General features: G+C 41.1%; 1 protein-coding gene across 7 annotated transcripts in view; it reads right to left on the bottom strand.

The window, feature by feature from the left end:
* EYA1 (EYA transcriptional coactivator and phosphatase 1) overlaps positions 1-24,257 on the bottom strand; it is a 227,883-nt gene that overhangs the window by 135,243 nt on the left and 68,383 nt on the right. For 5 of the 7 annotated variants that reach the window (XM_075353182.1, XM_075353181.1, XM_075353183.1 and 2 more), the window contains 3 exons: positions 18,446-18,583; positions 11,375-11,457; positions 10,742-10,928 (listed from right to left, as the gene is read on the bottom strand). In XM_075353182.1, the coding sequence (XP_075209297.1) occupies positions 10,742-10,928; positions 11,375-11,457; positions 18,446-18,583 (408 nt within the window). The remainder of the gene's footprint in view (positions 1-10,741; positions 10,929-11,374; positions 11,458-18,445; positions 18,584-24,257) is intronic. The other 2 variants (XM_075353184.1, XM_075353186.1) reach the window with 1 other exon arrangement.

The following is a 24,257-nucleotide window of genomic DNA, read 5'->3' as shown; positions in this document are numbered from 1 at the left end:
GGCAGCAGGGAACCAGATATCAATCAATATGATGACGGCTGTCCCACCCCGTCTTCAGACCAGAGTGGAAAAGAAGCTGTTCTGTTAACAATGCCACCGTATCACCAGCAGGAGTGGCCTGTGACCTCTCTGTGCTGACTAGAGTTGAGCGCGGTTCGAGGTTCTCCAGTTCTAAGCTCGAGTGATTTTTGGGGCTGTTCGAGTTCGAACTAGAACTCGAGCTTTTTGCAAAAGCTCGATAGTTCTAGATACGTTCGAGAACGGTTCTAGCAGCAAAAAGCAGGGCTTTTTACAGCTACAGTGTGCAGGAGCCATCGCTGGCAGCCTGCCACAAGCTGGTAACCAAGATAAACATCGGGTATCCAACCAAAGCGCTTTGGTTAGTAACCCGATGTTTATCTTAGTTAAGTGCAGGAAGCCCACACTTCCCCGCTCAGCTCACTCCGCCCCCTCCTGCCCGCGGCATGTATACATACATATACACACACACACACACACTCTCACTCACGCACACCCCCCCCCTCCCAGCTACAGTGTGCAGGAGCCATCGCTGGCAGCCTGCCACAAGCTGGTAACCAAGATAAACATCGGGTATCCAAGCAAAGCGCTTTGGTTAGTAACCCGATGTTTATCTTAGTTACGTGCAGGAAGCCCACACTTCCCGCTCAGCTCGCTCCGCCCCCTCCTGCCCGCGGCATGTATACATACATATACACACACGCACCCCCCCCCCCCGCTCGGCTTACCTGCGGTGATGAAGTCCCGCCATCCCGACCTCAGCGCTGTCACTGTCCTCCATGGCCGCCGCTTGTCACATCACCTATCGCTTCCGACCCAAGACTGACACTGGCAGTGACGTCACGGACCTCTCGCGATACTTGATGTGAAGGCGCCGGTCATTGACCTCAGTGACAGGGGCTGTCAGTGTGCTGGAGATCAGCGCAGGTAATGTACCTCGCTGACAGCAGCACTTGTCATGCCCTGCAGTGACCTGGGCTGACCCATTGATGTTAGCTCAGGTCACTGCATTGCTCTCCCAGCCAATGGGGAACATCCTGCTCTTCATTGACTGGGACAGTGTGGATCGTCATGGTAACCCCTTGGATTACACCAGACCTGGATTTGTTTTTCTTTCTAATAAATTGGTTAAAGAGGGAATGTTTTGGGGAGTGTTTTTTCAAATAAAAATGTGTTTGTCGTCTATTTTTTTTTATTACTGACTGGGTTGGTGATGTCGGGTATCTGATAGACGCCTGACCTCACCAACCCCAGGGCTTGATGCCAGGTGACATTATACATCTGGTATTAACCCCATATATTACCCCGTTTGCCACCGCACCAGGGCGCGGGATGAGCTGGGGCGAAGCACCAGGATTGGCGCATCTAATGGATGTGCCACTTCTGGGGCGGCTGCGGCCTGCTATTTTTAGGCTTGGGAGAGTCCAATAACCATGGACCTCCCTAGTCTGAGAATATCAGGCCGCAGATGTCTGCTTTACCTTGGCTGGTGATCCAATTTTGTGGGACCCCTACGTGTTTTTTTTTTTTAAATTATTTATTTAATTTAAAATAACAGCGTGGGGTGCCCTCAGTTTTGGATTACCAGCCAAGGTGAGGTTGCCAGCTGTGGTCTGCAGGCTGCAGCCGTCTGCTTTACCCTAGCTGGCTACAAAACTAGGGGGAACCCTACGTCATTTTTTTTTTTTCATTTTTTTGGCTAAATACAAAGCTAAGCACCCCTTAGTGCCACATGAAAGGCACCAAAGGGTGCTCCACTTTTTCTCCATTTTTTCTTCACTTTTTCTCCACTTTTTCCCCACTTTTTCTCCATTTATTCTTCACTTTTTCTCCACTTTTTCTCCATTTTTTTCTCCACTTTTTCTCCACTTTTTCTCCACTTTTTCTCCACTTTTTCTCCATTTTTTTCTCCATTTGATCTCCAATTTTTCTCCATTTTTTTCTCCACTTTTTCTCCACTTTTTCTCCACTTTTTCTCCACTTTTTCTCCACTTTTTCTCCACTTTTTCTCCATTTATTCTCCACTTTTTCTCCACTTTTTCTCCATTTTTTTCTCCACTTTTTCTCCACTTTTTCTCCACTTTTTCTCCACTTTTTCTCCATTTATTCTCCACTTTTTCTCCACTTATTCTCCACTTATTCTCCACTTTTTCTCCACTTTTTCTCCATTTATTCTCCACTTTTTCTCCACTTTTTCTCCATTTTTTTCTCCATTTATTCTCCACTTTTTCTCCACTTTTTCTCCATTTTTTTCTCCACTTTTTCTCCACTTATTCTCCACTTATTCTCCACTTTTTCTCCATTTATTCTCCACTTTTTCTCCACTTTTTCTCCATTTATTCTCCACTTTTTCTCCACTTTTTCTCCATTTTTTTCTCCATTTATTCTCTACTTTTTCTCCACTTTTTCTCAATTTTTTTCTCCACTTTTTCTCCACTTATTCTCCACTTTTTCTCCACTTTTTCTCCACTTTTTCTCCATTTTTTCTCCACTTTTTCTCCATTTATTCTCCACTTTTTCTCCACTTTTTCTCCATTTTTTTCTCCACTTTTACTCCACTTTTTCTCCACTTATTCTCCACTTCTTCTCCACTTTTTCTCCACTTTTTCTCCACTTTTTCTCCACTTTTTCTCCATTTTTTCTCCACTTTTTCTCCATTTTTTTCTCCACTTTTTCTCCACTTTTTCTCCACTTTTTCTCCACTTATTCTCCACTTTTTCTCCACTTTTTCTCCATTTATTCTCCACTTTTTCTCCACTTTTTCTCCATTTTTTTCTCCATTTATTCTCCACTTTTTCTCCATTTTTTTCTCCACTTTTTCTCCACTTTTTCTCCACTTTTTCTCCACTTTTTCTCCACTTTTTCTCCACTTATTCTCCACTTATTCTCCACTTTTTCTCCACTTTTTCTCCGTTCTTTTTCTATGGTCGGTCTACCCATTAGCTCTGCCATGCATACTGTAGCTCTACACCTACTGCACATGTTACTTTATGATTGACATCTCTTTCGTACCAGAGCTGTCTAAGTCTACTCTGACCCCATATTTGTCATTACTATATTGTCCTTGTACTGTATTATGACATTTGTATCATGTGTTTCATTTCTTGCTGTGTTGCAATTTTTTTGCTGCATGCCAATTGTACCTCTACATTGTTCGAGTTTATGTTATTGTTCTCTCACTCTTATGTGATACTGATTATTGTCATTTTTCATGATTACATGCAGATAAGTCCAATCTGACGAAGGCTCAGGCCGAAACGTCAATTGTAACTTGTTTTGGACAAAAACATATATGCTTATGAAAAAAAAAATGTTCTTAATACGGACCAATAAAGAGTGATTTTGCATTACTATCCATTGGGACTTACTGACTTAGTCTGGGAGATTTAGAGTGCCGAGGTTACTCACTAATTTTATCTATTATTACCTCTGAGCACCTATATACCAGTGAGCAGAGCTTCCTCTACAGTAGTTCTCCTGATTAGGCATGCCCTTACCTCATGAGCAGGGCATTGCAGCTTTGGTAGCAACCATTACGACATGGACTCTGCTGCTGTGGACCCGGGGAGAGTGAGTGCAGATTCATTGCACCCACACTCCTCACATGAAGGGTATATGCAGAATTTTTTTGCCCACCAAAAAAATGACGTGGGCTTCGCCATATTTTTGTATGCTAGCCAGGTACAGCTGGCAGCCACGGGCTGCCTCCAACCCCCAGTTGCCTATTTGTACCCGGCTGGGAACCAAAAATATAGGGAAGCCCATTTTTTTTAATTATTTCACTTATTTCATGAAATAATTAAAAAACAAATGACGTGGGCTTCGCCCTATTTTTGTGTCCAGCCGGGTACAACTAGGCAGCTGGGGATTGGAATCCGCAGCACAGGTTAGCCCGAGGTTTGTGGGCGCCTCTGCTGCGGATTTCAGTCCGCAGCCGTCCCAGAAAATGGCGCTCTCATAGAAGCGCCATCATCTGGCGCTGTATCCAACTCTTCCAACAGCCCTGGAGCCGGGTGGCTTGTTGGGTAATCATGAGTTAATACTGGCTTTGTTTTACCAGCCAGTATTAAGCCAGAGATTCTTAATGTCAGGCACGTTTGACCCGGCCATTAAGAATCTCCAATAAAGGGTAAAAAAAAAGACACCACACAGAGAAAAAATACTTTAATAGAAATAAATACACAGACACATTAGAGACTCCATCTTTATTACCCCCTGTCAGCCCTCCACGATCCTGCTCTTCTGTCTTCTTTCTTTCTAGTGTAGTAGTAGTGACGATTGTAGTGAGGATGAGATTCACCAGCTCATCACTTGGGGCTGGGGAACCTCCATCCTCACTACAATCATCACTAGTGTAGTAGTAGTGACGATTGTAGTGAGGAAGGATGAGATTCACCAGCTCATCACTTGGGGCTGGGGAACCTCCATCCTCACTACAATCATCACTAGTGTAGTAGTAGTGACGATTGTAGTGAGGAAGGATGAGATTCACCAGCTCATCACTTGGGGCTGGGGAACCTCCATCCTCACTACAATCATCACTAGTGTAGTAGTAGTGACGATTGTAGTGAGGATGAGGTTCACCAGCTCATCACTTGGGGCTGGGGAACCTCCATCCTCACTACAATCATCACTACAATCGGGAAGCAGCGTGCAGCCTTCACTCCGTGAGTGATCAGTGCTGGCTGCTAGCGGTAACGCTGACAGACGCGTTACCATAGCAACGGTGCTCCCGGAGCCGCGGTTAGCGGTGACGTCACCGCTAACTGCGTTGCTATGGCAACGGTGATCTCCGTTAATGACCGGCTGTGTCAGCCGGTCCCTAACGGAACGGGGAGTCGACCACATGCTAGAGCATGTCGCCGGTACACGGCGATACACATATGTGCACCGTGTACCGGAGAGATGCACTCGCAGGTCCTACATGACGTGTCATAGTCATGTGACCAGTCTGTAGCCAATGAGATAATAGCCACGTGACTGGTCACATGGCTATTTTGACGTCACGATAGGTCCTGCATCTCTGCTGGCAGTGCAGGTCACCGGGAGGATTCAGCGATCATCGGATGGAATAGCGGCAGGAGACAGAGTGCAGAAGGGATCGCGAGGACCGGTAAGTGTTATGGCAATGTTTATTAACTGTTTGTGTACATTTATAATGCATTTTTATGTGTTTGTGATTGCCTCCCATTCTAGCCTATACGTTCGAGTTCGGTTCGTCGAACGTTCGACGAACCGAACTCGAACGGGACCCCCGTTCGGCGACCCGGCCTCGAGCCGAACCGGGACCGGTTCGCTCATCTCTAGTGCTGACAAAAAACAGTGCCAAACACAACAGGCAGGTAGGTAGCAACTACCTGCATGTTAGTGCTTAGGCACATTTTTATTTTATTTTTTAAAGTCTTGAATATATCCCTTAATGATGCTAAATGGCTTAGATTACTATAATATAAGATCTGAATTTATTATGAAAGGAATCATTTTAATGAACGGCAGACTCTGACTAAGGCATAATTACCGAATCTGATCATTAAGGGAGATCGTATTTTGCACATCTATAAAAATGAAGACAGCCCTATCATCACACACAAAAATGTTATTTGCTTTGTATGAAACACAACATTGCTAGACTAGAACACATTTCTGAGGTTCACCAATCAGTGGAAAATGTAACCGAGCCGCTAGCATTTGATCAAAAATGTTATAAACATAGAACAGGGTACGATTCTATTTGATCACTATAATGTTATATCAGAATGAGTAGAAATTTACAGCAGATGTCACTATTCTCTAAACCAAATTTTACTATCACTATATTATTATTTACTGTACATTAGAAGACTTTATTACAAGAAACAATAGAAAGATATAAAAAAATTGTTTAAAAGAACAGAGAGTCCTCAGTGGTTGATACCTTTTAATGGCTAACTGAAAAGATGGTAATAGTTGCAAGCTTTCGAGACTACTCAGGTCTCTTCATCAGGCATGGTATAACACAAAATCTGAAGAGTCACGTATTTAACTGGCTAACACGGTACAAAGATATATTTTACTTGTATCAAAATGGAGGATACCAGAATGTACCGCATCTTTATGGAACATACCATGCCTGATGAAGAGACCTGAGTAGTCTCGAAAGCTTGCAACTATTACCATCTTTTCAGTTAGCCATTAAAAGGTATCAACCACTGAGGACTCTCTGTTCTTTTAAACAATTTTTTTATCTCTACTGGCTAACACGGTACAAAGATATATTTTACTTGTAGAAAGATATAGTCTTCTTCATCTCACCGAACAAGAAAATAATGCCTGCAAAAGACAAAAATCTTCCTGCCCTACACGTGGTCACTTTTATTAGGAAAGGGAGCCTTCAAACACCTACCATCACCTAAACGAGCGAACAAAGACTTAGTTTCTCCCCTGCTGTGTTTGGAATCACATAGAGTATAATATACTTACCACTAGCTCCTAAGAAAAGAGCTAAGCCAGCTTGTAAGACTCCCTGCTATAAGGGATAGCACAGTTATAAGTGGCAGCCAGCATGGTGTTGGGAACCTAAAACCAGGACCAAGTCAGCTGTTCCCCATGACTTGAAGCCGGGTGTTAACCTCCTTTTACAAGCTCTGTTTCCTGATAAAACGGCCAATCTGGGCACCAAAACCAGCGCACTTGTGTCTTAATAGCAGCTCTGCAGCTGTGTTCACATTTACAAGGAGAAAGAACACAGATCCCTGCTGAGTACCAACACATATTATTCACATAGTATACCTGCGAACCAAACTCAGTATCAGATAGACCCTTTCCTTTTCGCTAAGGACTGGAATTTCAAGCAGTATTTTTGTAAGAGACCAGAAGACTGAGAAGCACGAACCTTCTCTAAGCAATGCCTGAATGTTCTTCTAATAGATGCCAACCCACAGTCCACCACCAGCACTAATAATAGTTTGCATACATGATCACACCGAGATAAGGCATCTAATACAACTTACCACTCATAACATTGCTAGGAAAATGATGTAATGATCCATTTTATAACATTTTAAAATAGTTTGTTACTTTTAGCAGTGGAACAGCACAGTCTATTACTATGGTCTATTACTATTCTTAAATCTGTTATTTTAGATACATCATGTAAAAAAAACAGTTTTATTGGAAAAATAGTGATTTTCAGAAAATGGAAAAGATGAAGCACACAACTAGAAACAACATTACAAAAATAACTAACATAACAAACAGATTGTTGAGACACCTGAGTACATGATCAGAAGATAACATGGTATGAAGAAACATTAAAGGAGTGGTTCACTAGTTAGCATTACTGGCCACATCGATATACTGTTGAGAAACTAGGCTTCTCTCAAATACCTTGTGTTGGCAATAGTACCTGTGAGCGGTTCTATTGCGGTCCACTCATCCCCATCGTGTGACCCCCTGGGCTAAATGACCTCTGATGTCTGGTGATGTCATGTCAACTTCTAGTTGTCCTGACATCACCAAGGTGGACCCAGTCTCCGTGAATGACTGGGCTGTGGGTGGTGTTTCACCACTCATCACAGCCCAGTGTCACAGCCCAGCATCTCCCTGCTCTCTCCTTCACTGCAGAGGGCCGCAAGTAGGAGCGACACTAGGCTGTGATGAGCAGTGAAACTCTGCCCACAGCCCAGTCTGTCATGGAGAATGGGTCCCACCTTGATGATGTCGGGTCAACTGGAAGTTGATGTGACATCGCCGGACATCAGAGGTCACGAAGCCCGAGGGTCACGCAATGGGGATGAGTGGACCGCAATAGCAATAGCACCGCTCACAGGCACTATTGCCAATCAAAATTACATAGATGTGGCTTGGAAAACTAAGTAGTGAACCACCCCTTTAAGCTAATCACACAATTTTCAGCACTGGAACCAACTTAAAGCGTTATTTCATTAAGAAGACGTTATCACCTGTCCACAGGTCTGACCACTGAAACAACAACTGACACCTATAATCTGTCCAATATGGTGAACCTGCACCATTCTAAAAGCTATAGACTATCCTGTGTAATATCCTTTAAAAGTAAGAAAAAAGGGAATAATCTCCCCATTGCAGCAATAGCTCCCCTGAATCCCAGAACTTAGCCAATGCCATGGTCATCAAATGGTTAAGCAGAAAGAAGAGATCAAGCTCAAGATGGAGTGAAACATTCCAGAATAGAATAGAAGTGTATTAAAATTGTGAGTTCACCATGATTAAGGAAGCTATATGCATTAGAAACGTGTAGGTGCCACATGCTGACCGGTACATTCTGAGGTTGTCACTATTTTAACACACGTCAATAAAGTCGGGAATGTTTTTACTCTGTCTTGAGCTGAATTTCCTTTATATACTTAAATGAGCTCAATGACAAATTTGTAACAGAGGCGGCACTCCAAACATTATGCAACAAGCTCGAACTTCTATTCACCTAATGTCCAATATTTCAGTACAAATTGCTAGGACTTTTCTGATTCTGATAACCGCCATCTTTAAACAGTCACTGAACAGTAGTCAAGTTACTTACAGTGAAAAAAAGTATAGAAATCTGCACATCATACATCATATACATATATTAGACAGTTACACTTTTCTCACAAAGTGTAAGCCACGTAATGTAGTAAACATACATAGATTCCTGTTTCAGCATAAATCAGGACATTCTCAACATTTACTGCTCCCAAAGTCGATGCTTAAGTGTATTAGCAAGTTCCTAATTAGGCAGGAGAGCCTCAGTAATGTGTCATCTTTATTTAGTTACAAGACAATTTGCCTAGTCTAACTACTGGAAGCACTTGATGAGTGCGCATAAAAATGCACAAATGCTCGGTCCTCAAATCGAGCAGATCAGATGGTCGGGTTGGCTCAATTTGAGTAATGAGAATAATGTAACTCAACGTTGAACTCGAGAACTTTTGCAGAAGACCTTAAAACATGGCTGGAGGGCAGGATAATTGCTGAAATGGATGTTAACAGCATGGGAAAGATTCCTGGACTCCAAAGTCGCTGCTGGGAGCTAAGTAAATAAATAATTAAAAAAAAAACAATGTGGGGTCCTCCTATTTTTGATAACCAGTAAAGGTAAAGCAAACAACTATGGGCTCATATCAGGTTGGGAAAGTCCATGGTTATCGGGCCCTTCACCATTTAAAAATACCAGCCTGAAGTCACCCCAGAAGTGGCTCATCACTTAAGATACACCAATTCTGCCACTTCACCTCGGCTCTTCCCGATTGTCCTGGTCAAAAACAAGAGACTCTCCCTTGTTCACCAATTTATTATTCAAAAAATAAATCACCTCAGCTTCAATGCAGTCCATGGCGTTCCCACAACGTCCACCGATTCTGTAGTACAACCAATGAAGCCCCGTTCTGAGACTGACGCTTCATAGGTTATTTCCATTCAGGCTGCATTCATCCTAGTTGTCGGGTATTACAGAAGGCAGCTTGACCGGGAGTAACCCATTTAGCATTGAGGCTGCATAGATTGTACTACAAAATCAGTGGATATTGTGGGAATGCCATGGACCACGTCGCAGCTGTAGGTGTTTTTAATAATAAATTGGTGAACTAGGGACAGAATCTTGTTTTTATTTCTTTACCTCTCTCTTTTTAAGTGTTTCAGGTTTCTATTTGTGGACCACTTTGTTTTCGGTGGACTAATATGGATCTTCATAACTTTTTTAAAATAAATTGGTGAACCAAGGCAAGAGTTGAGGAGTTAGTTACTTCTGAGCTAGTAATGGGGGTGTATAATAGATGCTTCTCCATTAATAAAAGCTGTCTCCTATAGCATGGTGGGATTAGGTTCTGACGCACAGCCCTGGTCTGTAATATTATCTTTAATAAGAAGCAGGCGCTGTAGTGCTATAATACTTAATACTATATTGTCCCTTATGATAGAGCAGAGGTCGCTCTTAAGCGGGCTTTACACGCTGCGACATCGCTAATGCGGAGTCGTTGGGGTCACGGATTTTGTGACGCACATCCGGCCGCATTAGCGATGCCGTTGCGTGTGACACCGATAAGCGATTTTGCATCGTTGCAAAACCGTGCAAAATCGCTAATCGGCGACACGGGGTCCATTCTCAATTATCGTGACTGCAGCAGTAACGAAGTTGTTCCTCGTTCCTGCGGCAGCACACAACGCTGCGTGTGACGCCGCAGGAGCGAGGAAGCTCTCCCTACCTGCCTCCCGGCCGCTATGAGGAAGGAAGGAGGTGGGCGGGATGTTACGTCCCGCTCATCTCCGCCCCTCCGCTGCTATTGGGCGGCGGTTCAGTGACGCTTCAGTGACGTCGCTGTCACGCCGCACGGACCGCCCCCTTAGAAAGGAGGCGGTTCGCCCGTCACAGCGACGTCACCGGACAGGTAAGTATGTGTGACGGCTGTTGTGCGGCACGGGCAGCGATTTGCCCGTGTCGCGCAACAGATGGGGGCGGGTACCCACACTAGCGATATCGGGACCGATATCGCAGTGTGTAAAGTAGCCTTTAGGGTCCACCAGATTGCTCTCTTTTTCATGCATTTCTCAATATTCACCCATGTATAGTTGAATAGATAAATATGAGGTTGATAATAGATTCAAACTTAGCAAAGTCTCAAAATGGAATAACAATATATGGCTACAGCTTAGCATACAGACAGATAGGAGATATTCATTAGAACCTCAGATGAAAATGACCACAGCACAGTGATAAATAGTGGATAATTACCTGTGGAGGGATCTGTTACTGCTTGACTGGTGATGCCAGATGGTGGCTCTTGCAGCTGGTATGTTGCAGTAGTCGAGGGAATAGTGGGACTTGTGTTGCTACTTGTCATGTAGTGTGAAGGATATGGAGAATTGTTGTAATACTGTGCATATTGACCTTGGCCAAAGTTGGGATATGATGGATATTCCTAAAACATAAACGAGTAACTAAATCAGGGTTTATCAAACATGCTGCTACTTTAGTGAAAATATAACCTAATATAAGTACAAACATATGTTGATGATACTTCCCACATGGAATTTATTGACTGGCTTGTTTGCACATGGTCACAGATAAGTGCAGAGGATTGAAAGACGTTATGTATCTATATAATATACAAATGCAATACAAATGTGTGTAGGGTGGTCGAACACATGGCACCCCTCCATCGCATTACAAGACCATTACTACAGCACATCTGTCAGCAATGGAATTAAGTCTGGATTTATAACACAGCATGGAGAAACACTTGGAGGTTGGAGGAACATCGTCACAACCTCGGAGTTATTAAGGTAGGAACACAGAAGAAAAGGGAATTGGGAAAAAAAGGCTTGTTGTGTACAAGTGAAATATCCTTTCTTCCCCAACATTTACCTGCTGGGAGCTATTAAATCCTGTTGAATTTGTGAGTGAATTGCTTCCTGCATAGATTACTGATGCTGTGGTGAAACTGCTCCCTGAAATGAAAGGAGAAAATGCTTCAAATTACTGAAATGTGTATACACCCAGACCTCCCAGACTGCGGCATCAATAGGCTCCATGTGTCGCACAGGTTTGCTACATTCATGACGTGCACAAGTAGAGGAGAGATCCTGATGACGATGGGATCATGTGGAAGGAAAACCACCTAATATGATGCCCTTTTACTAAAGAAAAACTGGGTCTGGTTTATGGGCTTAAGGACCATCTGATAGACATATTCCAACACAGGACCTTAATTGCATCCCTTTATTGTATTTATATCCAGTAACTGTAGACAATATTTTACTATTACTACAAGTATAAGCATTTTTACACTTCCATACCAGAAGCGCGCATATATGACATTTGACTCCCTCTCCCTGGCATCATCTTAGTTACAAATAGTGTAGAAGCCACGGACTTTACATTAGAATTCATGGAATGTCAAATGGTCACAAATAGACGGAGCTGTTTGCAGAGCAGCTTCCATGTATCGGCTCGGTTAACGACTCCTAAGGCTGTTCTATCTGAAGAATGATATCAAGTAATCTTTGAATGGTAATTGATAAAAGCTACAGATTGCATCAAAGTTAAGATGGTCATAAACAGGCAATAAGGATATCATATCAAATTTTATCATGTAGCTGTATCTATGAAAGACAGTTTAGGGAAAAAAGTTCCTATCTGTCTATTATCGTGCTTTATGGAAAAACCTTTGTTCACTATTAGACTATAAAAAATACCCATCTGCCAGCCCAGTGCTGCACAGTGCTTCTGTGGCCTGTACCCCATTTCCTCCATGGCTTATACCGGTGCCTCCATGGCCTGTACCCCAGTACCTCCGTAGCCTGTATACAGTGCCTACATCGACTGTACCTCAGTGCCTCTGTAGCCTGTACAGAGTGCCTCCATGGACTTTACCCTAGTGCCTCCATGGCATTAACCCAGTGCTTCTGTGACCTGTACACCAGTACCTACATCCCCTGTATCCCAGTTCCTCCATTGCCTTTACCCCAGTGTATCTGTGGCCTGTACAACAGTGTCTGCATAGCTGGTACCCCAGTGCCTCTGTGGTCTGTACCTCTGTGCCTTTGAGGCCTGTACCCTAATGGCTCTGTGGCCTGTACTTCAGTGCCCAAATGGCCTGTACTCCCAGTGACTCTGTGACCTTTACCTTAGTTCCTCCATTGCCTGTACCCCAGTGCCTCTGTGGCCTGTACCCCAGTGACTTTGTGGTTGGCGCTACATTCTGCTGGCATCATGCAGATATGTCAAGTGACAGCTGCAACACATCAGCAGCGGAGAAGTGGTGCTGGCCTAAGAGTTGAATAACATTTTTGCTCACCTATCTCGGTCAGTTAATAAATAAGATTAGACCTTCCGTGGGTGCCGAGACTTCTCTAACTTTGAAATACCAAATAAAATCCACGGAAAAGAATGACCAGTATATGGGTAATATCTTATAACACCTAATCTCACTTATAGTATCCCTTACCCTGCTCAGTTTAGGTCATGTTCACACAGAGCTTTTTGCCATGTGTTTTTTGCATGGTTTTTGCATTGGTTTTATGCAAATACGGTACATGCTAATAAAATGCTGCTTTTACAATCCCAAAAAAGACTATGAGATTCCAGAAATTGCACACACACAGACAAGCACATTCACACACACACACACACACACAGACACACACACACACACACACACACAGACACACACAAATACATACACACAAATACACACACACATACACATATACACATACACACACACAAATACACACACACACAGAGACACACACAGACACACACAAATACACACACACATACAGTACACACACATATACACATACATACACAGACACACATATACACACACACACAAATACACACACACACACACACATGCACACACATACACACATATACACACACACAGAAATACACACACACACACACACAGACACACACACACGCTCACAAATACACACACACACAGAAATACACACACACACACACGCTCACAAACACACACACACACACACACACAGAAATACACACACACACACAGACACACGCGCTCACAAATACACACACACACACACATACACAAAACACTTGCATTTTTATTCCTGACTGAAATATCAGCCTCCTTGGCTTTTGTTGTGTTTTTGAAAGAAGCAGCATGTCAATTCTTACAGTGGTTTTGCAGCCATACAAACCAATAAGGTAGTGTAAAACCGCAAGAAAAACTGCCAGAAAACCCCCACCAACACTGCAGGCTATTTCCTGCTAAGAGATGAGGTTTGGCTACAGTTTTAATGTAGAAAACAAACGCTGCCAAAATGTTCTGTGTGAACATAGCCTTACTTTGGGTGGAACATTCCTGAGGATCCTGTAAATATTATTAGCTGATTCCATAGGCTTCTGAGCTAACAGCCATTTTCATTTTTCATGTCAGATTTCTGTATGGTGCCTGTTATAAATAGTTAACATTCTACAATAGAGATTTAAGTCAATAGACTTAAAGGGGTGTTCTCAACATGGACATTTATATCTTAGGTGGAAATACCTTTTTAAAGGGAACCAATTACCAGTATTTGCCCATATAACCTAAAGCCAGTGCTATACTGGCACTATATGCTGATTCTAAACATACCTGTAGTGGTCAGCTCGGATGTATAGGTTTTGAAATCCAAGAAAGTAAAGTTTATAAAATCATCAGCTTCTTGAGTGACAGCAGCTGAGGATCAGATAATATCTGGGGGGGAATTCATAGTTATCCCCTCCCCCTGTTAGAATTAGCATAAGTATGGTACAACCAACCTAGCCAGACCTGTGGTGAGGTCATACCTATGTGACCAGAAGGGGTGGGACCTCAGCCAACAAAGCTGGATACCAGGTCACATGGGTATGACATCACACAGGTCCTGCTAGGTCAATTGTATCATACTTATGCTAATTCTAACTATGCATACCCCGCAGCTATTATCTACTCCTCAGCTGTTGTCATCTAATAGAAGTCAATGAGAAACTTGAGCATTTTTCTGGAAGATCTTCGAGCATGCAACTGCTCGTTACAAGTTCGGGTTGAACTAGATGGACTTAGAGTCTCCCTTCAACCTTAAAAAACTATGATACTATGATAAGTACCAACCACCCGAGTATAGCAGTGCTCGCTCCTCACTAGTGAGCAGTGAACTTGCAGAAAACTAGCTTCTGGATATTAGGCAGCCAGCTACACCCTGTCTAACTTTCTCCATAAAGCTCATGCAAATCAAATATACACATTGTAGAGAAAACAGAGAGTGATGAGTGCCAACTAGTGATTGGTGAATAGTAACTATTCATGTTGGGATTATTGGTAAGGAATCCCAAAGTATTATTCCGGTACTCATCAAGAATATCAAACTTAATGCAAGTCAATGGGGAAACGGAGTATTTTTCTTGAAGAGTTCCCAGAAAATGTTCAGGTTCCCCATTGACATACATTAGGTTCATTATTCGTGATGAATACCAGAATAGTACTTTGGGATTACTTATGAATAAACCGAACATGAATAGTTACTAATCGCTCATCGCCAGTTCCAACCTAACAACTTTTGGACCGTAATTATATTATTTTTTATGTCCTTTAAATATTGTAAATTAAATGTAAGATAATATTTTACACTAACAAAGTATGTTAAACCAATGTATTATAGAAAAGAACTACCATGGGACAGTATGTAAAAAAAAACCAAAGCAAGCAATACTTAGATGTAAAATATATAACTATATTTCTAGGCTTTTTCTCTCACTTTTTTCCTCTCTTCTCTTTTCTATCACTTTTCTATTTATACTTTTGTGTTTCTAATAAAACTTTTGGTACTGGGATATAAAAATTCCCCTCAAAACAATGCATTTGAGTCCTAGGAAATCCTGTATTTGTGGGTCTGTTTGGATGGTTACAACATAGGTCTTAAGTTTGAGACTTTGAACAGAAGTTCATTTGCTTCCTATAATCAGCCTTCTTGCCATGGGCTATGTCTATCATCAGTGTACAATATACGAGGCAGAAGTTAGTGCCGTCCTCTGGGGAAAGCTCTATGAAGGCCAGATGGGCTCTTTAATCCCAGATCTTTTCCCTTTTTACATTTGCTGCTGTTCAGACATCATTTGCACTGTTTTTAAAATGTCTCTCTCGGTTCCTGGCCATTAGACACAAACATAAAGTACTTTCCCGAAAATCTGTTTTCATTATAGACCGTACAGAGAACAGTTGGTCTTTACAATGACTGCCTGAATGACACTTTTGTGAGAAAACACTATTTCGACAGATTACTAAATTCCATATAAACTATATGTATCAATATTTATATGAACTTTTTAGTTTTTATGCCTCAAAAAACACATGCAAGCTTCATTTCAAATAATATTTTGTATAAATAGGACTACTTATTATTCATGTGAGCAGCTTTATGAACAATAGTATATATTCAGTATATTCTCGGACGATTTGCAGACATAAAAAAATAGACGTAAACACTCTGATATTTTGATTATTACTTTGGAGTGCTCCCTTCCCTATTTGATTAACTAGTTGTAACTAGATGTGGGTATATATATATATATATATATATATATATATATATACTGATATATATATATATATATATTGCTTAAAAAAATAAAGGGTACGCCTAAACGTCAAAATGGTATTTTAGTACTCCCCTTACTTTTTTGAGCAGTATATAAAGGTATATATATATATATATATATATATATATATATATATATATATATATATATATGTATATACAGTGCAGACCAAAAGTTTGGGCACACCTTCTCATCTCTAGAACAACTGTTAAGAGGAGACTTTGTGCAGCAGGCCTTCATGGTAAAATAGCTACTGGGAAACCACTGCTAAGGACAGGCAACAAGCAGAAGAGACTTGTTGGGGCTAAAGAACACAAGGAATGGACATTAGATCAGTGGAAATCTGTGCTTTGGTCTGATGAGTCCAAATTTGAGATCTTTGGATCCAACCACCGTGTCTTTGTAGAAAAGGTGAACGGATGGACTATACATGGCTGGTTCCCACCGTGAATCATGGAGGAGGAGGTGTGATGGTGTGGGGGGGCTTTGCTGGTGACACTGTTGGGGATTTATTCAAAATTTAAGGCATTCTGAACAAGCATGGCTACCACAGCATCTTGCAGCGGCGTGCTATTCCATCCGGTTTGCGTTTAGTTGGACCATCATTTACTTTTAAACAGGACAATGTCCCCAAACACACCTCCAGGCTGTGTAAGGGCTATTTGATTAAGAAGGAGAGTGATGGGGTGCTACCAGATGACCTGTAGACGAGCCTTGATATGACGCTTTGAAAGTAAAGGTACCTTACGGGCTCGTCTGGAACAGAGACCATTGCGGTGGAGTACGTTACTTATGGTATTGACTGAAACCAATGTCCCCACTGTCATGAGATCTTCCCGGAGCTCCTTCCTTGTTGTCCTTGGGTTAGCCTTGACTCTTCGGACAAGCCTGGCCTCGACACGGGTGGAAACTTTTAAAGGCTGTCCAGGCCGTGGAAGGCTAACAGTAGTTCCATAAGCCTTCCACTTTTGGATGATGCTCCAAACAGTGGAGACAGGTAGGCCCAACTCCTTGGAAAGGGTTTTGTACCCCTTGCCAGCCTTGTGACCCTCCACGATCTTGTCTCTGATGGCCTTGGAATGCTCCTTTGTCTTTCCCATGTTGACCAAGTATGAGTGCTGTTCACAAGTTTGGGGAGGGTCTTAATTAGTCAGAAAAGGCTGGAAAAAGAGATAATTAATCCAAACATGTGAAGCTCATTGTTCTTTGTGCCTGAAATACTTCTTAATACTTTAGGGGAACCAAACAGAATTCTTGTGGTTTGAGGGGTTGAATAATAAATGACCCTCTGAATAAACTTTTCACAATTTAAAAAAAAATAAAAAAAGAAATAAACATTCTTTTTTGCTGCAGTGCATTTCACACTTCCAGGCTGATCTACAGTCCAAATGTCACAATGCCAAGTTAATTTTAATTCCGAATGTGTAAACCTGCTAAATCTGCAGGGGGTTGAATACTACTTGTAGGCACTGTATATATATATATATATATATATATATATATATAAAATAGGTGTGTATATAAGAAGTAGTTTTGAATATATAGTTCTAGGATCTTTTTTTCTTACAAGATGTACTGTCTTTGTTATGCATGCATATATACTTACCCATAAATACATTTTAATATATGTGTATATATATATATACATATATATATATATATATATATATATATATATATATAAAAACATACATGCATAACGAAGACAGTACATTTTGTAAGAACTAAAGATCCTAGAACTATATAATGAAAATTGTCTATTTGCTTGGGAAATGTGGTTTGATAAATTTCTAATTTAGAACTTGCAACCGCTACATATTTTTTTATGGAAATTACTTTTACAAATATTTAGAAAAGTAAAAAGAAAAGCATAATAACATATAGATATTTTAACTTCTGTATATAGTGTACGAACACATACTCAAAAGGATTGATTAAAAGAATAACTATAATATATAGCCTGCTGAATGGCACCTTTACAAATGGCATTAATTGTTTGTATTTCAACCATCTGTAAAGCGGATCAAGCAGAGTGGCCTCACTTAAGGGACTTTGCATCAGATGGTCAGTCCAGCAGCACTGTGGTTACTCAGCCAACAGTTCAAAGGTGCAGAGACCTCACCAGATTCTGACATGTCGGGATCAATATGCATTAAGACTGCGAGACAGAAGTGTTATTTCTAGAACATCAAACACATAAAAAGCTTTAGAGTCTTTACTCCAAATGTTATAAAGCAAAGCCAGGTTCATAGGGAACAGTGATACAAATAATGTAAATATTGCAAAAGACAATATGCCAAATACAACAACCAAACAACAGTAACATTTAAGGAAAATCCCTACCTTGCATTTGGTAACTATATGGAGCTTGACCTGGCTGTGGTGCACTGAAGCTTGAACTGTAGCTTTGAAATCCCCCTTGTCCCGGGGATTGAGACTGCGGTAATCCTCCTTCTGTCTTGATGCCTGCCCATAATGCACCTAAACCAGTTAGTGATATCAGATTTGTATTTCCAAATGCAGAGAAAGAAGACATTTTAGACTAAGTTCACTAGTCCAGTAATCATCCTTTAGAATGGACTCAGCAGCAATCTGTTGGCAAAAAAAGGTTTTTAAAAAAATTGAAATCTATGGTAAACAAGTCTGTTAATTATCCATCCTATTTTCTTTCATTTAAAAAGGACCCTTCTTAAATAGAAAAAATTGGATGGCTATTTAACAGATCCATTTTCCATAGACTTTAATGTAAACAAAAATGGATCTAGCTGAAATCAGTTTTGTTTTTCTTTTTTAAACAACAGATTGTTGCTGAATCCATTCTAACATATGAATTCTCGAAGTTTGAGTTGACAATTAAAACACAAATATAGGCATGAATCCTAGAATGATACTCGCAAAATCCATAGAAGAAAATATGCACCAAACATTTGCATAAATTGAAGCTCAAGGTCCCCAATTGCAAATATCTACAACAGAGTGCCCAAATATCACAGTGATTGTATTGTGTTTTAATTCTCATGTTAGCCTGGGAAACTGTTTGGGACACCCTCGCTTCTAAGGCCCAGGTGTAAATGCAAGACCTTCACCTATTATAGTTATGCCCCTGGTGCCATGGGAATATTTGATGTTATCACTAGCGATGGGAGAGAATGCTATCGGGGTGCTCAAAACACTCGATACTAGATAGAGTATCCTCATAGTCCCCACTCAGAATGTTTTGTAGCTGATTTTCATCCACTAAACATGTGAGATTTGCCTGCCAATCATTGTAATGCCATAGCCAAGGTTAGTAGAAGCCTATGGTGAGGTCCGGCAATTACTATTTAAAAAGATGGCTGATGATGATGAGACCCAGTTCACATGAAGTCATGTTAAGTCAACATGTCAGGAGGAAGACCAGAGAGGGGAAGTGGAAGACGAGGTGGTGGATGATGAAGTAACTGTCCCAATCTGGCAAGGTGGCATGCAGAGCAAGCACAGCAGCGCAGAGGGTGAAGTATCTGTAGCATTGTAACAGGCAGAAAGAGGCAGTAGGGTGGCCAGAGGAAGAAGGCAGGCAACTGTTCCTCAAAGCACCCACACGCAGCCAGATCCCAGGGCAGGGGTTAGGTCTTTCCCAGTTTGGCACTTTTTTACGGAGAGTGCAGAAGAAAAAAAAAATAATCATTTGCATCCTGTGTCATGCTAGGTCCAGTCTGACCAACATCAGCATGCTCAGGAATATGTCTTTCAAGCACTGACTAGGTGGTCAGAATGCCTGTTTCCACAATCATTGTCTGCCGTTGACACTACTAGCTCTTCCATTGTGCTACGTGCTGGGCAATCACCTGTCTAGGATGCAGGCACAGATGCCTCTCTTCCTGCACCTCTTGGTGCACATTTGCAACCATCATCACCAACAACATCAGTTCTATCAGGGTTTCCCCCACATCTGACACCACTGACACTATTTCCTACATAACCTCCTCTTCCTCAATCTCCGAATTGTCACTAATATCAGTCGCAAGCTGGAAGTACTGCAGCACTGCCTCAGTGAAGTGACAACAGGCTCTGCTGAAACTAATTTCTTCAGGGGACAAACAGCACAGCACTGCAGAGTTGTTGAAAAGTCTAAAAGACCAGACAGATCCTTCGCTGAACCTCCAATCACCCCTAGTCATGAGTGATAATGGCTGTAACCTGGTGGCTTCCTCACATACCATGTCTTGCCCACATGCTCAGCATAGTGGTTCAGCACTTTCTGAAAACCTACCCAGATTTGCTTAAGCTACTTGTCAAGCTATGCCACGTGTGCTCCCATTTCCGCAAGTCAGCTACAACTCACCGACAAGTTTGCGACTGGCCCAAGTGCTGGAACTCAACACCACACATGTTGGCAAGGCATTGTGAGCATCAAAAGGCAGTAGTTGAATACCAGATGCAACACTCCTGTCGGTGTTCTGGTCAGCTTCTACACATAAGAACCAATGAGTGACCATGGATTTCTGACATCTGTGTATTTCTCCAAATCGAAGTCTTGCCTGTTAGGAGTCTGACACATATGGCAATGCTGACAGGCTGAATCTTATCAAAATGAACAAGGCCTGGATTGACCCAGACTTCTCAACCCTACCGGGTGAGAGCAGCCAAACATAAAGTTCCATTTTTTGTTGCATTGCCATGCACCCCTTCTCGCCCAAACAAGGGTAGACAGTTCATGTATTCTTCCTTTGTAATGTCCACCTCCTCCATCATATTAAGAGGGTCATAATGTGACCTTCACTCTTACTTTTTACTACATAAGTTATAGAGGCTACCTCTAATAATCTCATATATATATATATATATATATATATATATATATATATATATACACACACATACATATCCCCAGTGGTCAATGTTTTTCAGCCCTTGTAAATGGTGCATAGGATTTGCCAGTCTAAGAATCACAATCATTACTAATGGTAGAAAAAAATGTTTTTGAGGCCCTCCTCTACGGTGTGTAGAAGTGCCTCCTAATTTTTTAGCAGCCCTTCCATATAGTGCATACACTTTACCAGTCTAGGAGTCTCACTCCTTATCAATGGGAAAAAGGAGGTTTTCAAAGGCCCTCCTATTCATCTCTTCATGTGTTGAAGTGTCTCCTTCTAATTTTTGCAGTTGTTACACATTGTACATATGCTTTACCAGTAAAGGATTCCCTCTTCATCTACGATTCCCTGTTCATCCAAATAGGACAAAAAAAAAATGTTTTTTGAGGCCTTCCACTAAGTCACTTCCAGGGTATACTTCAATCCCTCCTTTATATTTTTCCAAAGTGCATAGGCCTTAGCAGTGCAGGAGTCCCACTGGTTTTAAAATTCTCTCTGGACATGAGTCACTAGGAAAATGGGCATGTACAGTGACTCACAACGCACTTCATGTGGGCGTAGGTGTACCTATTTCGGGTTCTCCCTGCCATGCACAGGCCTCTCACTGAATGAATTAGCTTTACAAGTTTGGGAGTCAGAATGTTTTTAAAATTGGACTAGAGTCCTCCTGTACGTCTCTTGCTAACTTTATTGCAATGCCTCCAGATAATTTTAGCTAGGACCCACAGTGAGTGCATAGCCTTTGCCAATTTTGGAATCTGATTCTTTGCAATATTGTACATCTCTTGCTGGCCATATTGCAGTTCCTCCTTATAGTTTTTGGCAGCCTTTGCATTTACTGCATAGGCTTTACCAGTCTAGGAGTCCCACTCCTTACAACTGGTTAAAATAAATGTTATCTGAGGCCATCCTCTACGTCTCTTCCAGGGGGTACTGTAGTCCCTCCTTCTCATTTTTCACAGTCCTTGCAGTTATTGCATAGCCTTTTTAAGTTTAGCAGTCTCACTACCTAACAATTTTAACAGAATGTGTATGAGCCTCTTCTTCTGTAGGGTGCGTCTTCCATCTACTTTTTGGCAGTTCTTACATTCTCCTCATAAGCTTTGTGAGGTTCAGAGACTCTTCTTCATAAATTAAACCGGATGCCTCTGACCATGTTACACACACACTACATGCCCAGATAAGATAGCACAAAGTTAAAATTACATTGACTGTTGACTACTGGCGGGCTTACTTTTATTTCCCCCTCTACTATGTCATCTACTGTAGTTCTAGGTGAATTCGACATACAATGTGAGATGGCCTGGCAATTAAGGGTATGTTGACACGTTGCATTTTTGCAGCTTTTTTTCCAGCGTTTTTAATGAGTTTTATGCAAATTATAGGCTGATTTTTGCAGTAACAGCAAAAGTAATGAGAATTCATAAACCTAATGCACGCAATAGTTTTTTCGTGACTGAAATGGAAAACTGCTGCGTTTTTGAAAGAATCAGCATGTAAACTTTTTCAACGTTCTTGCAGCGTTGTTCAAACATTGAAAGCAATGAGAAAGTGCAAAAGCGCAGCAAAAAAGCTATGTGTGAACATTGCCCTCTTTTTTTAATTTGCTTCATATACAATTCATTATCAAGGAAACAATGTTTCTTAAAAAAAAAATTCCAGTGAAATTCATTTTATCTTCGGTTTTGTATGGTTTTTTTCAGTCCGTAAAAGTGGTGTACTACTCTGACAACATTGTTTTTAGCAGCAACCTGGAGATGTGTCCAGGAGTATTCCCCATGCCGTTTCCATTCAATTTCAGCAGTTTTTCCATGTATTTCAGTATATTTCAGGCCTCCCCAGACCTAACGTAACGGTCTATTAAAAAAATGCTTGCATTTCCCATTGACTTCCATTATGTCATTACTCAAGACGAGCACCAGAATTTTAGAAATTGCTCAACTTTTTTAGCACCTTAGTGCTTGCCCATGGCTAGTTATTACCTGCCACTGCACTATTTCAGCAGACATCTATTACAGGAGGTCTGGGCACTTGCTTTTTCTGTACATCCATTGCATAAGAGAAGGTACAAGTCTCTAGAGATGAGCGAACCTGAGGTTTGGTTTTCGAACCAAAACCACATTTATAAATCGGGGTTCAAATACTGTATGTGCAAACTTCACTTGCGCGAGCATCATTGTGGTCAGGTACGCTTGGTGCTCAGCCCTGTGTAAGCCGCTTGCAGTGTTTGAACGGCTCACACTGGGGTTAACATCAGCATGATTACATATAGTGTGCAACCCCAAAAAAATTGTTTGAAAAAGACCGCCGGCCCTCCCCCAGAAGTATTCTGCTTATGGCTGGCTGTATGTGGGCAGAGACTCAAACTACTAATCAGTTACTTGCTACACGGTTCGGGTCAAGCTCGAACCTGTGGAGGCTCGGCTTGTTTGCCGCCTGCGAACCGAGCCTCAACGGAACCGCTTATCTCTACAAGTCTCCTCCACCCTCACCTGGTTCATGAGAGGTGAGTCATACATAAGTCTAGCAAACTTCAAAAAGAAAGAGAGATACCCAGTCACCATTGACCCTTAGCAGCTACAGGCCACTTCTACGATTTTAATGTCTTTGTATGAAACTTTTTTTAAACTATGAAAAATCAAACTAAGGGCAGGCAGAGGTAAAGTCATGAAAATCATTCCGATCCACAAGCTACATAGTTTCAATACCAGAAATAAACTATTTAAATGACTCTTGAGTCAAGTGACATACATTGCAAACGTCCAAACTACTCAGCCAGTTCTGCAAACCTCAAAGTATCATAAATTTATTTGAGGACCAGGTGTTAGTGATAAGTACTGAAATCCAGAGCATTTCTTGTAAAGCACTTTGGGAAATGTGACTGCAACAGCTGGAACTCTATGGATGACATATCCACAGTGGATTGTCTTGACATCATCCATATATACTTGTTAATATTGCAAATATTTACAGCAAATGTTAAAAACATAGTTTTTGACAATACAAGACAGCCTTTCCATATTTTGAAGAATATATATATATATATATATATATATATATATATATATATATGTATATATACCGTGTATATATACATATATCCATATATATATATATATATATATATATATATATATATATATATATATATATACTGTATGTAGATATATTATATATATATATATATATATATATATATATTTACGTGTGCAAATATATATATATACATATATATATATATACTGCTCAAAACAATAAAGGGAACACTTAAACAACAAAATGGTATATATATGTATATATAT

The sequence above is a fragment of the Anomaloglossus baeobatrachus genome, chromosome 6 (assembly GCF_048569485.1).
Source record: "Anomaloglossus baeobatrachus isolate aAnoBae1 chromosome 6, aAnoBae1.hap1, whole genome shotgun sequence".
Taxonomy (NCBI): Eukaryota; Metazoa; Chordata; class Amphibia; order Anura; family Aromobatidae; genus Anomaloglossus; species Anomaloglossus baeobatrachus.
Note: the sequence above shows the minus strand (reverse complement) of the source record. Positions and strands in the feature narration are given on the sequence as shown.